Source organism: Scomber scombrus, chromosome 17 (genome assembly GCF_963691925.1).
Source record: "Scomber scombrus chromosome 17, fScoSco1.1, whole genome shotgun sequence".
NCBI lineage: Eukaryota > Metazoa > Chordata > Actinopteri > Scombriformes > Scombridae > Scomber > Scomber scombrus.
This window is the reverse complement of record NC_084986.1, coordinates 10537281-10550151: the sequence shown is the minus strand read 5'-3', so window position 1 is coordinate 10550151 and position 12871 is coordinate 10537281. Positions and strand designations below refer to the sequence as shown.

General features: G+C 40.7%; 1 protein-coding gene across 1 annotated transcript in view; it reads left to right on the top strand.

The window, feature by feature from the left end:
* The first annotated feature begins 22 nt into the window (after positions 1–22).
* pak5 (p21 protein (Cdc42/Rac)-activated kinase 5) overlaps positions 23–12871 on the top strand; it is a 35278-nt gene continuing 22429 nt past the window's right edge. Inside the window, exons 1-2 of the mRNA XM_062436927.1 lie at positions 23–241; positions 2143–2187. Of these exons, the coding sequence (XP_062292911.1) occupies positions 38–241; positions 2143–2187 (249 nt within the window). The 5' untranslated portion in view covers positions 23–37. The remainder of the gene's footprint in view (positions 242–2142; positions 2188–12871) is intronic.

Below are 12871 nucleotides of genomic sequence, written 5' to 3'. Positions count from 1 at the left end.
CTTCTTTGGTTTGGCAGGTTTGTCAGGGTTTTCCAGCATGTTTGGGAAGAAGAAGAAACGGCTGGAGATCTCAGCTCCATCTAATTTTGAGCACCGGGTCCACACGGGCTTCGATCCGCGGGAGCAGAAGTTCACCGGGCTGCCACAGCAATGGCAAAGCCTCCTGGCGGACACTGCCAACCGCCCAAAGCCCATGGTGGACCCCTCCTACATCACCCCCATCCAGCTGGCACCAATGAAGGTAGAGTGAGACAGAGAGCAACCACATTACACACGGGGGACAAATCACAATTTTTTGTGTTCACTCATGCTCACCTCACTTTTCTTGCATCTTTATAATTGCCACTCTTCATTCCTCTCCTTATTTGTCCCGTTTTGGCTTCCTGCCCAATCCTCACTCACTCTGTCTACACCATCTTATATCTGTACTTATTCTTTCCTTCAGAACAATATCAGCACTGTTCTGAAACTCTTCCTTTTAGTTTTCTGTCTCTGCTTTCACCCACCACTCCACTATACTCGTTACACTCTATTGTTTGTTTTGTGAGGGAACATTTTTAATTCTCCAGTGCCATCTGGCCACTTAACATTACAAATTGCCCTGGTATATTAAATTATAGTCATATCAATGTATATAATACTGCTTTAAACCTGCATTAAACTACATTTGTGATATTAAAGTTACATTGAATCAAATATATTTCCCTGTAGTGCCACACCCATTGAGAATGAACTGCCAATTCCTCGTTCTCTGTACATTTTATCTGCTTTAAGCTCTTTTTTGGGTACTGTGGGTGCACATAGACTCTCATAAGTCTCAGCAACCTACCATATACACATATACATAATGCAGACAGCAAACAAGCTCTGACAAAACGCCCGAACGCTAACTGCCAACCATAAAGCAGCTGAGAACTGAGGTAAACAGAGGATCAAAAGGGTCAAAAGTCGTTCATCTAACAGCTGAGGTATTTGTGTCATTTAGGACTAATGGTCCTAAAAGTGTAACTTACGAAATATAACATATGCTCCCACTTTGTTGCATGATTAACTAGCAAATGAAGGCAAAAAGTCTCAAATAAAATCTTACAAGAGACCAACATATTTTTTTTTCTGAGCAGATGAGACCAAACCATTATCCAGTGTATTTGACATAATCTTTTACAGACAAATTGATGCGGTACTAATTGCCAGCTGGCCAGAAACATGACTCCAATAGGATGTACATGTAATCCTGTATATGCTGTCTCTGTGAATAGGCAAATGTTTGCTTACATGGTACCCTTAAGGACTTGACAAGCCAATAGTCTATGTTTGTCTTTCTGCCCTCTACTGGTTAGAAAATGCTTAATGCAGCTTTAAAGAGATCATTTTATTAAACTTTATTCATTTTCCATTAACAGTAAAGCAAAGGGATTTCTCTTTTTCATTTGGCTGTGTTTATTCTCCTCCTGACCTTCCCTGTAACTGTGATTGTGTGTCTCCTCTTGTCTCTGAACCTTCTGAGTGTCTCCTCTGATGTGTTGTTGTTCATTGGTTCTTATTAACATATCACACAATGACACTTCTGCTGAAGTAGAAAAAATTCAATAATACACCTGAACATTTAATAAATTACTCCTTCATATTTCTGTGCACCTTTCTTTGGGTTGTAGCAGAACATTTTTCACACTCTGAGGGCCTTTTCTTGCATAATGTATGTTGTATTAGGCCTCTTCACTGGGTCACTGCTTAACACGTGGCATTCTTACTCTTCTCCTGTGCAGTCTGTGGTTCCATTATACAGTATGTCTGACCCAAATGTTGACCTTTCAGAGGGCCACCGCCCTTCATCTTCAAAATCTAGGACTCATTGTCTTGTGTGTGTTACAACACCTGCTCACACCTTTTTTAAACAGTTTCACATTTCTGATTTAGAAAATTGTAACAGTGCAGCACTTGCATTTGAATAAATCTAAAACAACAAGCTTATACTTTATAACTTATATATTAGCCTCTAAGGAACCACTTACAGGTACTGCTGACAGGAAAATACGTGATCAGACATCTACAAAATTCCCGTAACAGAGAACAGCAATATGCCAAAGGAGATATCTCTGAAGAGGGGGAACCAAGAAAATAATTCTCTTGCTCTCTTCACAGATATCTCCCAAGAAAGTCCGGTCATCCGAAACGCCGTTGCCCAAAGTATGACTTCCTCTTCCCTTCTGTTTTTAATCCCTCTCTCTCTCTCTCTCTTTTTTGTTTTTGGTCGCACTCACACAATCACAACCCGCTGTTTTGTTACCATATCTCTCCTCTGCTGCCTGCTGCCATGCATTCAGGTGGAGGTGGCGTGTCAGCAGGAACAGAGAGAAACACCAAGAATGACTCCACACATGACATAACTACATTGCGCCGCCAAGTCTTTTCTCTTAGTCCTCATTTCCACTCTCCCTTTGTTTCATTCGCATGAGCCTCTCCAGAAAAGTCTAGATTAACTGTAGCGGCATGTCCCCATGTTTCTCCCCTTGCTATGGAGCGCCATTGATTATGATGATGGTGATGATGATAATCATAATGATGATAATCATGATGATGGGTGCTGAGATGTGAAGTGCATGTTGCCATGACAGCTGATTCTGCTCTGCTGTAGGCCACCACTGAGTAGAAAGTAGGTCATAAAGGGTTTGCATGTGTTAGAAGAACCCTTCCTACAATCCAGCTCTCGATCCTGACCCAAAGCCCAGTTGGGCCTCTCCTCTCCTCTTCTCTCCTTTCCTCTCCTCTCCTTTTCTCTCCTCTCTTCTCTTCTCTTCTCCTCTCCTCTCCTCTCCTCTCCTCTCCTCCAGTTTTTTTCAGTTTTCTCCACCTGTGTTAGCAACTTCTGAGCTTTCTGAATCGTACATGGTGCTTGCCAAAGGTGTTAATTAAGAACAGGCTTACACGGGACATTTCCCATATCTGTCTGATTGTTTTTTTATAGTCCAATATTGAAAGAAGTCATTTGAGCCATTGTTAAACTAGACAAGGATATTTCAACTGAAAAACCATGTGATCATTGTTACCCAGAAGTGTTGAAACCCAATAACACGAGACAAGTCATAGTCATATGCACATGATCACCAAACTCAATTCAAATTAAAATCATTGATCAGCACATGTGATATTAAATTGACCCAGCGTCCCCTAGAGAAAACACTCCCTTCTAAATGGGGCTCAAATTTAAGTCTTTTGGACAAATAAAAAAAGGTGTGGAAAGTAGTTTGATGAATTTGGGGTCACTTCACTCCACATCAAATCCAAAAGTCTTCTCAATGCTCTCAGTTGCAGTGTGCACACAAAAAACTGCAAACTTGCCAAGTTTGTGTGTAAGTTTGGTCGTGTGCTAGTTTAAAGAAACAAATGAAGGAAAGTCCCGCGGTTTGCTTACATTTAGTGACACTGTTGACACAGTTCAGGCCTCCTCTCAAAACTTTGTGTCTCTCTGTGTTCAAAAATTGCCATTTAGATTTTTTGGTCTTTAGTTGCCTCTCTATCCTTTTTAATGGCAATTTGTCAGTGTATAAATGAGCGTCTGTGCGTCAAATGTATGTAAGGGCATTTGTGTGTGTGTGTGTGTGTGTGACCCTGACTCCCTATGTTATTTATAGGTCTCACCCATGGCCTGATATCCTTCTCCCCTGGTTGCCCTGACACTTGATTGACATAAGGTTTCCTCTGCTTGGCAGACTCCCCCAGCTCTGTGTATGTGTGTGTGTGTGTGTGTTTTTCGTTATAGGCTACTTTTGGGGACACATTTCTGATTTAGGACAAATTGGGGACCACGTTACCACAATATGACGTGTGTGTGTTTGTGCGTGTGTTCCACGTGCACACACCAGGTGGGCATGGACAAAGCAGTTTCTAGTCTGGCAGACCTCCATTGATGTGCTCACCAAACAGTACAAGGGGACAGAGTACAGTAAAAGGTCAACTTGTTGTGTTGTGCATATTTGCATGTCTCTGTGTGTGTGTGTATATGTATATATTTGTTAGTGTACATGCACAGAGAGCAGTTTGAGAGGTCGGCGCAGTCATCATGCAGAAATAACTACTATCTCTGCCCTCTGGCGTGTGCGCTCATCGTTTATTCACAAGGCTTGTAGCCTTGTTGTCAGACTGCTCATCTCAACTGAGCATTAGTATTGCTTAAAGCCTTGGCTCTCATCTCTATTCTCCCCTTCTTCCCTAACCCTCCACCAGCCCTCAGCACACATGCTAATCCAGAAGTATAGGCTAACAGCATTTCCATGTTTTATACATTGTGCTCTTAAAGGCTTCTTCAGTCATACAGTTTGAAGTGTGTCGTGGTGCATGAGTAAGTGCACTAGAATTACCTTCTTGCGAAACATCTTCATTCTTATGTTGCATTTCTCTTTTTGATGTTGACGTTAATGGTTCAAATGTGTGGGTGCTCGTGTGGGTGGGTGTGTGTGGCAACGTTACATGTGTGTTAATGTGTGTTAATGTGTTGCATTCATTAGCACTAGCAGGGGCACTGCCACAGCTATTATTAATGGTGGTCTCATGTTGCACCTTGACTTTCACACCCTCAAATTGCAGACTCCTATGGAGCCAAAGGGGTAATTCACCATGATAGTATGTGTTTGTTTGTGCGCTTGGTTGCGTATGTGTTTGGCACATATGTATAAACCATACTCGTGTGCGTGTGTGCGCACAGGCCTGTTAATGCTATCGCCTTACTTCTCTTTGCTCATGTTTCCTCAACCGTGGGCCAATATTAGATGTCTTTGTTCTTGTAAATGGGATCCAGAATGACCTGTGTATGTAAGGTGACACATGTAAAAGCAAAGACTTGCAGTTTGAGCAGATTTGTCTTGCAGTGCTTGTGTTTCTGCTGTATTTCCTGCCTCTGTTGGAGGCTTTGATACCTCAGTTTTCCGGATACTGCTTTCCTCTATTTGTGTCATTTGCATTAGTTTGTATATTGAGCTTTTAGAAGGTGTAGAGAAACTTACATGCATTCAACAAACGAATAAGACTTATTTCCTACAGTACCAATATTCAAAACTACAGCAATAACATTTACATCCTTAATTCAACATCAGGTGTATCAATTTCTCAGTTTTAGAGCATTGCCATCTCAGAGTAAAGACATGATAAGTAGTTGTAGCCAAATTTATTAAGGCTTAACTTCACCTGAACACATACATATTAAAAAGAGACATGCATATTTTTAAAGTGTAATTTAAATATTTTGTTTTGATCATAAGGCTGCCAGAAAGCCTTACAGGCACTGAGTATCAGTGTCAGTAAGTCAGTGTGAGAGAGAGAGAGAGAGAGAGAGAGAGAGAGAGAGAGAGAGAGAGAGAGAGAGAGAGAGAGAGAGAGAGAGAGAGAGAAAAAAACAATTGCAATGATTTTATAGGGCCCTAATGATTAACCAAGACTACCTGGAAGCGTATTCCTCTAAATTCTGCAGTAGCTGCAGAAGAGCTGCTGTTCACAGATTATAACTGAACCTAGTGGGATCACTGGAATGACATGCATATCACGTTCTAAAGATCCTCTCCAGACATGTTTTAAGATGTATACTCTGAATAATAATCTGTGTCTGACATGGTTTTCCCACAAAAATATTGAATTATATTGTTAAAATCCTTAAAAGTACATCTACTCCTTATTGGTCATTACAAATTCCAGAATCAATAAATATGTAAATATTTACAGTACACAGTATATGTGCAGTATATGTGCTCTAAAAGCTACAAGTTTCAACATCATACTGGTGTAGGTTGAATATTTGACCTACACTGGCTTCCAAACTATTTGTGTTATCATAAATCATGCTTGTAGGCCCACCTCTAAAAATCTGATTTTCAATGAGCTCAAAGAAACATTCTACTTTCAGCAGATAAACGTGAAAACGGCCTTCTAGTGTCAAACTCTGCACATGGATTATTCTGTACAGTGAAGCTCAAACATCCAACTGTGGGAACAAGAAGAAAACATACTTTTTAGTGGAAAGGGGACATTAGTCCCTCTCTCTTCTTGAAATAATTTGCTCCTCTTCTGGATGAAGATCAAATCTCTCCTGAATCTCTCCTGTGTATCTCCTGATATCTGAATTCCTCTTGTGATTCTTTTAGTCTTTAACAGCAAATACAGCAGAACAATGCCTGCTTATTTTCAAAAAAAAAAAAATACAATGAACATTAATACTTTACATTGCCATCCAAGGTAGTCAATTTTCAAGCTTTAATTACATACTCTGACACTTACAGCATGGCTTCATCATAATATCAATTTCCGGCTTAGGTCATGTGGGCGGAAAGTACTTTAACATCTTGAGTTGATGCAAAGGTTGTTTTTTTTTTTTTAGATAACTCCGATAAAAGCAGCTTTTAAGAGATATGCTTCAAGGCAGTGGTAACACAATCTCAGACATCTGTAGTTATTAGTACAGGGAAATTAAAGCTGACTGTATTTAGATTACACATTCAAAGAAACATCTTAGATAGTTTCCTACCTTGAAGTTAAGGTTAAGGAAAATGGCATGAGTGATAATGTTGGTACTAGGAAATAAGCTGGTGTTATGGCTAGGATGTGTTTGGTGTTACTGCTGCAGGGGCTGCAGGAAAGGATCCATGTGGCAAGTGAGATTGTGACATGCAGGGTGAGAACATCAATGGGTTGCATTAGCACTTATAATTACGTATGTACTTTAGCCCAGAGCTGTGGGGCAGGAGGCATGCATTTATATCAGTACATGAAGTACATGTGCTTCAGAGGTAAAATACTGTCAAAATCAATCTGCCATTTCTTGACTTGTTTTTTCTTTTGCATTCCCCAAAATGACTGCTGACAGCCTCCAGAGTCTGTGCTTTAACTTCTTGCATTGAGCTGTGGGTTGCATGTACTGTAGGTAGTGTAGGTGGAGAGAGCTCTGGTGATATTTTAGGTAGCTGAACATCTCTGCGCTGTCAACCCCATTATAGCTGCACTCAAAATATCTCAACCTTACATCACATTGGAAGAAGAAATAATGCATATTGCACCCAGAGTTGTAAGCTAAATTGCCAGTAGATGTTATTTAAAGTGTAAAGTGTTTGGATTTCGTTGGGCACTTTAGTCTTTAGAACAGTACAGCATTCAGGCTGTAAAAAGTGTCACTGTAAAAAATGTTTGTGGCTGTGCTAAAACTCAAAATATGATATTTGGTCCCAGATATATTTCAATCCAGGCTTTTTTCTTTTTTTTTTCTGCTATTCATCCATACAGTAAAAAGTAATATCACAGTGAGTTAAATGACACTGAATCTTTGTATGCGGACATTGGACTTTTACTCAGGGTCAAACAGTATTAAGACTGTCTCAGAGAAGCTGAGACAAAGGAATGTCACAGTAAGAATGACATCACATGACAATGGGCATGATGCACTGGGCGATAACTGGTACAGCACTACAGTAAATGTCAGTGGGTCAGTGATAGCACAGCACAGCCACCCACCCCCAGCCCCCCAACAAGTCTTTGGCAGGTGACGGAGCAGGAAACCCGAGCATTGGGTCGCTCAGATGGTAGTTGCTCTGGGTGCAGAGGGCTTTGATGCAGCTGCAGCCAGGCAGAGGGACTCATGGCAGGGGGGCAAGGAACGTCAGGGATCGAGGCTGGAGCGAGCAGCAGGACTGCGGGGTTGAGAGATGTACGGAAGTGGCAGCTGAGGCTGGAGCTCAGGCAGGTGGTGGGAGCTATGAAGACTGAGGAGGCGGTGGTGTTTAAACCCCAGGCACAGACGATTCATAAACAGTTACAGGTAGGGCGTTCAACTGTTTCTGTTTCTGGTGAGCCAAGACTGCATGCTGGTATGCTGGCTATGCAGATTTGTCTGTGCAACAGGTCTCAGTTCTCACTGCCAGCAGTCCTAGTGAAAACATATCAGACTAAACAGTGATGGTGCATGTAAGATTATATCTGCTCCATTTAGTGATCATTCTTTGGTTTTGTGCTTACACTGTTACAGAGACCGACTGTGTTTAAAACTTGTTTTTATTCGTTTTTTCTGCATTTTTAACACTGAACTGTGACAGTCTATTAATTACAGCTGTTCAGAGTGAAGGTTGTTTTCTCATGTTCCTTGAGAGAGGGTTGGTTTGCGCTATTTAAGTGCTGCATGGCAGAGTTATTTTTGTAGCTTTGCTGGGTTTGCTGTATGTATACATGTGGAAATGGAGCTAAGAGAGATAGTGTTTCTGATTGAACAGGGTCACCCAGTCCTTGCTTCAGGGGCACAAATGCAAACATGTGTCTATTGAATAGGGAGGTGGACTATTATAGTTGTGACATGTGTAGAGAAGTAGCTAATTTGAGGAGGCATTTTATTGCAGTGTGTATTAATAATGTTGGGTGAGCTCCAACGCAGTGAACTCTCTACACTGAGAATGAATGAGGTCTAGACAAGTGCTCAGATGTGGAGCTGAGCCAGAATTTTAAATATGTCCCCTCTTGACAAGTTGTTGTAGCTGAAAAACATGTCAGATGGTCTTTTGGGGATGAATGTTTTAAAGGAGCTTGAAATGAGACAGTTTTCTCTGATGATGTTTTTGCCTCCTCCAGCACAGGTATATGCATATTTGAAGATACACACATACATGACAGTATTTCTTTGCTCCATATCTGCCAAACTGCATTTGTGCTCTAGATTGTCATGCACAATGACCATGGCAGTCATTCAGCTTCTTAATGCACAGAAAGAAAGTTGGACGCTGTGATCGATATGTGTTTAATTTCAAGTTTAATTTAAATTCGAGTCACTATGTATTACATTCCATCTTACATTGATCTGGGATTAAATTGGTCAAAGCAGAAATAGACTTGAAGGAAAATAACTCTTGATTGATGTGTGTGCAGACACGCACACACAAACAGACAGAGAGAGCATCTGTCTTTCTTGGCACTGAGCTGAAGTGGATGGCATTGATTTAGACCTCTCTCATTCCTTTCTCCACTCTGCTCCTCCTCCTCTGCTTTCTCACTTTGTCTTCTCTCGCGGCTGCCATTCACAGTCACACTCTGCAAATCACCTCTCACAGAGGCTTCGGAGTCACAGTCAGCGGGGGGAATTTTGGCTCTAAGCAGCGTTCTCCGTACTTTGCCAGGGCAGCTCAAAATGTCCTGGCTAACAACCATCCTTCAGTGTCTGAATGTGGGATTTTTGGAAGGACATTTAGGCTGTGAATTTTAAATAGGGAATGATTGCTGCGGGAAAATTTATTTGAGATGACTGGTGTGTCAGACATTAAAAGCTGCAAGTTAAAATGGATTGGAAGTGCTTTCCAGTTCCTTGATGAGAAACTGTAGGGTGACTTTTCAAAATCCTAATCTTCTTGAACACATTAATACTTAGTGTCCTGTGGAGTGAGTATAAATGCGTCTCTTTTTGTCCCTTCTTGTGCTTATGTGGGTCTTTGCTTCCTCCTGAAGTGAATCACAGCATTTTAAAATCAGCACCATCAGCGAGGACAAGCTGGTGTCATTATGAAATAACATTGAGTCCACAACATTATTTGCATTCTTTGCTTTTCAATCAGCAAATGCTATCTTACACTCAGTGTGAGGTAATTTGATGACTGGACCTGTAGTATCCTCGTGTGGCCAGATAGCAAATTACAACTCACAGTTCAGTTTTACAAACCATACTGTTTTATTAGAGGATTAATGAATGAAAATCTGTCTATGATCCATCTGTCATCATTTTAGAAGCATTACTTGAATTATTTCATGAACCTATGCCACTATTATTTAGCTTAATTTATTTTAATTTGATCTACACGACCAGAAAACTCATAACAACACCATTTTAATATACTTATGGATGAACAAGGATAATATTGTCCTTACAAAAAGTCATGTCAAATAATTATATTTCAAAACATAGGACATGCTCCAAATTGTTTATTGTTAGATTGGTTTTAACTGTACTGACTGACTTGATGTGGTAAATCCAAATGACTGTGGAATAGAAACATCCTCCCTGGTATGTTTGTGATGTAATTTTAACCATGCAAGCAGAATAGCTGTATGGATGGCTGTGTTGTTGTTGTTGTTGTTGTTGTTGTTGTTGTTGTTGTTGTTGTCTATTGGTCAGTCAGTCCACACTGAAATATCTCAACAACTATTGTATACTTTTCCATGAAAGTTCATACAGACATCCATGTTCCAAGGGGATGAATCCTATTAACTCCTCTTCCTCTACTGCCACCATGAAGTTGATATTTTCAGTTTTGGGTGAAATGTGTATTGTAATAATTTTGGTGGTAGTGACTTCTTAAGCACTACCATGAGGTCACATTTTTAATTTCTACAGTACTTTGGTTTATGACTAAATACCTGCAAAACTTGTGTCAAATCATCAGTCTATAAACTGCAATTTGTGTTAATAGCTAATTGGCAAATGTTAGCATGTTAAAGGTAGGGTTGGTAATCCTGTTCAGAAGCACGTTTTGTTATACTGGGTGAAATGATCCTTCTATTATTAGAGGTATCAATACATTATGTCTTTAGAAAAAGGAACGGAAAAAATCAGACCTCTGTGGCAGCCACAGGACTGATAAAACTCCGACCAATCCATGCTCGTCGCACCGAAAAGCAAAAACCAATTAGGTGCCTTCATGTCTAGTTCTGCATCCGCCCCCCTCTCTCCCTGCCTACTTCGCGCATGTCTTCACCTGTCGCTGTTGCCAGTTTGTGGGGGCGTGGCTTGGACGGACTCACTGACGGGAGGGGGAGAGGAGGCAGGAGGAGGTGCTATTTTCAAATCTTGCTAGCTCTCTTGCTAGCTTTTCAACATTACCAACCCTACCTTTAAGCTAAGATTATAAACATGGTAAACATCAGCATGTTAGAATTGTCATCAGGGCCCAAAATGAACACCAGCCACCAGCCAAATGCTGGTAAATATGCAATAGATATAGCTGATAGATTTGATTCACTCACTAGCCAAAAACAACCAATGGTCATCTATTGTGTGGTCAGTTTTGAACATTCAATAGCCATTTGGTGGACACAAAAGTTAATTTTGCTCCCTGATTGTCATTGTGAGCATGTTAACGTGCTATCGTTAGCATTTAGCTCAAAGCACTGCTGTGCCTCTGTACAGTGTCACAGAGCCACTAGCATGGCCACAGGATCTTAGTTTTGTTGTTTCACATTTACATTGCAAAATGAGAGGACAAAGGTATCCATGCAGTAGAAAAAGGAAACAGCCAAACATCTTATTTTGACACCTTCCCCCAGCATTTTTACTGTTTTTCACACTCTATATTAAGCTGTGAATTTAGATGAAAGTGCCATATTATAATATAATAATCCTATTGTTTCTCCCCATCACCTGCTCTGATTCTAATTTATCATTGTACAGTAATGCAAACTTCATTATCTATTCAACATATAGGCCTTCATTCTGTTTTTCAGAGTGACCTTGAAGATTAGCTAGTTGTGAGAATCAAAGACTGTATATGTGTGTGTGTGTGTCAATAACAGGACTAGAATAAAAATGAAAGGAGAAAAGACAACAGGTTGAGCAGTCTAATGAGTGCAAAAGAGAGTAGAAAATGAGTGTTGAATGAGGTTGGTAAGGGCAGCAATTTGTTGGAGGGGCCTATAACTGGCTGACAGGGCTCAGATTAATGAGCACTGGTGTGTAATTAATCTATAGTGGACAGCTGTCTGTTTATCTGTCTCAGAGTTGACAAGAAGATAACTGAGGGACATCTAATTGATCCCCTCCTCTTCTTCTTGCTCTCTGTCTCCTCTCTTCTCTCCTCCTTTAGATCAGAAAGTTTCTTTGACAGTGACAGATTCACTTGGAAACTGCTTGAAAAGGGAAGACCATGCCAGAAACCATTCAGATCACACTATCTGATCACACCAGCAAGAATATGGTGCTGCAGTTTATTGAGTCTATTCATCATCTTTGTATTATATTTTCTAGAAATTTCTGCCAGCAGAAAATCTAAATCTGCCAATGCTTAGAGGGATGGGAAAAAAAGATGAGTGTTCAGGCTTTACTGCACTAATATGCTTAAGGTCAGGGGATTTGGTCCGAATGTATGTTTGTATTTCATTATGTCTCCACCACTAATCCATTTTGCTGGAAATCATCCCTCATTCCACGCGTTGCCCCCTGTGTGACTCATGGATCCTGGAGCTTGTAGTTGAGACTCTACCCCAGCTGGGGTCAAAGGTGACTGGGTCACACTGGTCTGAGCTGCTTGCTGGGGAGCTGTGGGGGTCGGAGGCATAACGTCAAACGAGCAAAATACTTAAGCCATAAAGACTCATCAGCTTGTGTATGGGTTTCCACATTCGGCCTAGAGGAGAACAACAAACACACACAATACATAAATCAGTGCTATACAAACAATTATATACACACACACACACACACACACACACACACACACACACACACACACACACACACACACACACACACACACACACACACACACACACACACACACACACACACACACACACACATTAATCTCATTACACACTCTCAGAGACGGATTTTTTGCGGATGTACAGGGAATCCCCAATCCAGTTAAATGTGCAAATAAGATGTGAAGAAGACTACTGCGCCTGCAGTTATCCATACACTAGTTTAAAGATATTTCAGTCTGGAATACAGCGATGTGGACCAATGGACAATTTGTATGAAATGCAGGAGTCAAAAGGAAATATTTTGTTTGAGTAAGTAGTGAAGGAGTTCAACTATTAGTTATTTCAAAAGATAAAAGCAAAAGTCTGAATAATAAACATAGTCTATTCTTTCCTACCCTGATAATCATCTTAAAACCCCTCAGCATTCATCACATGATCCCATGTG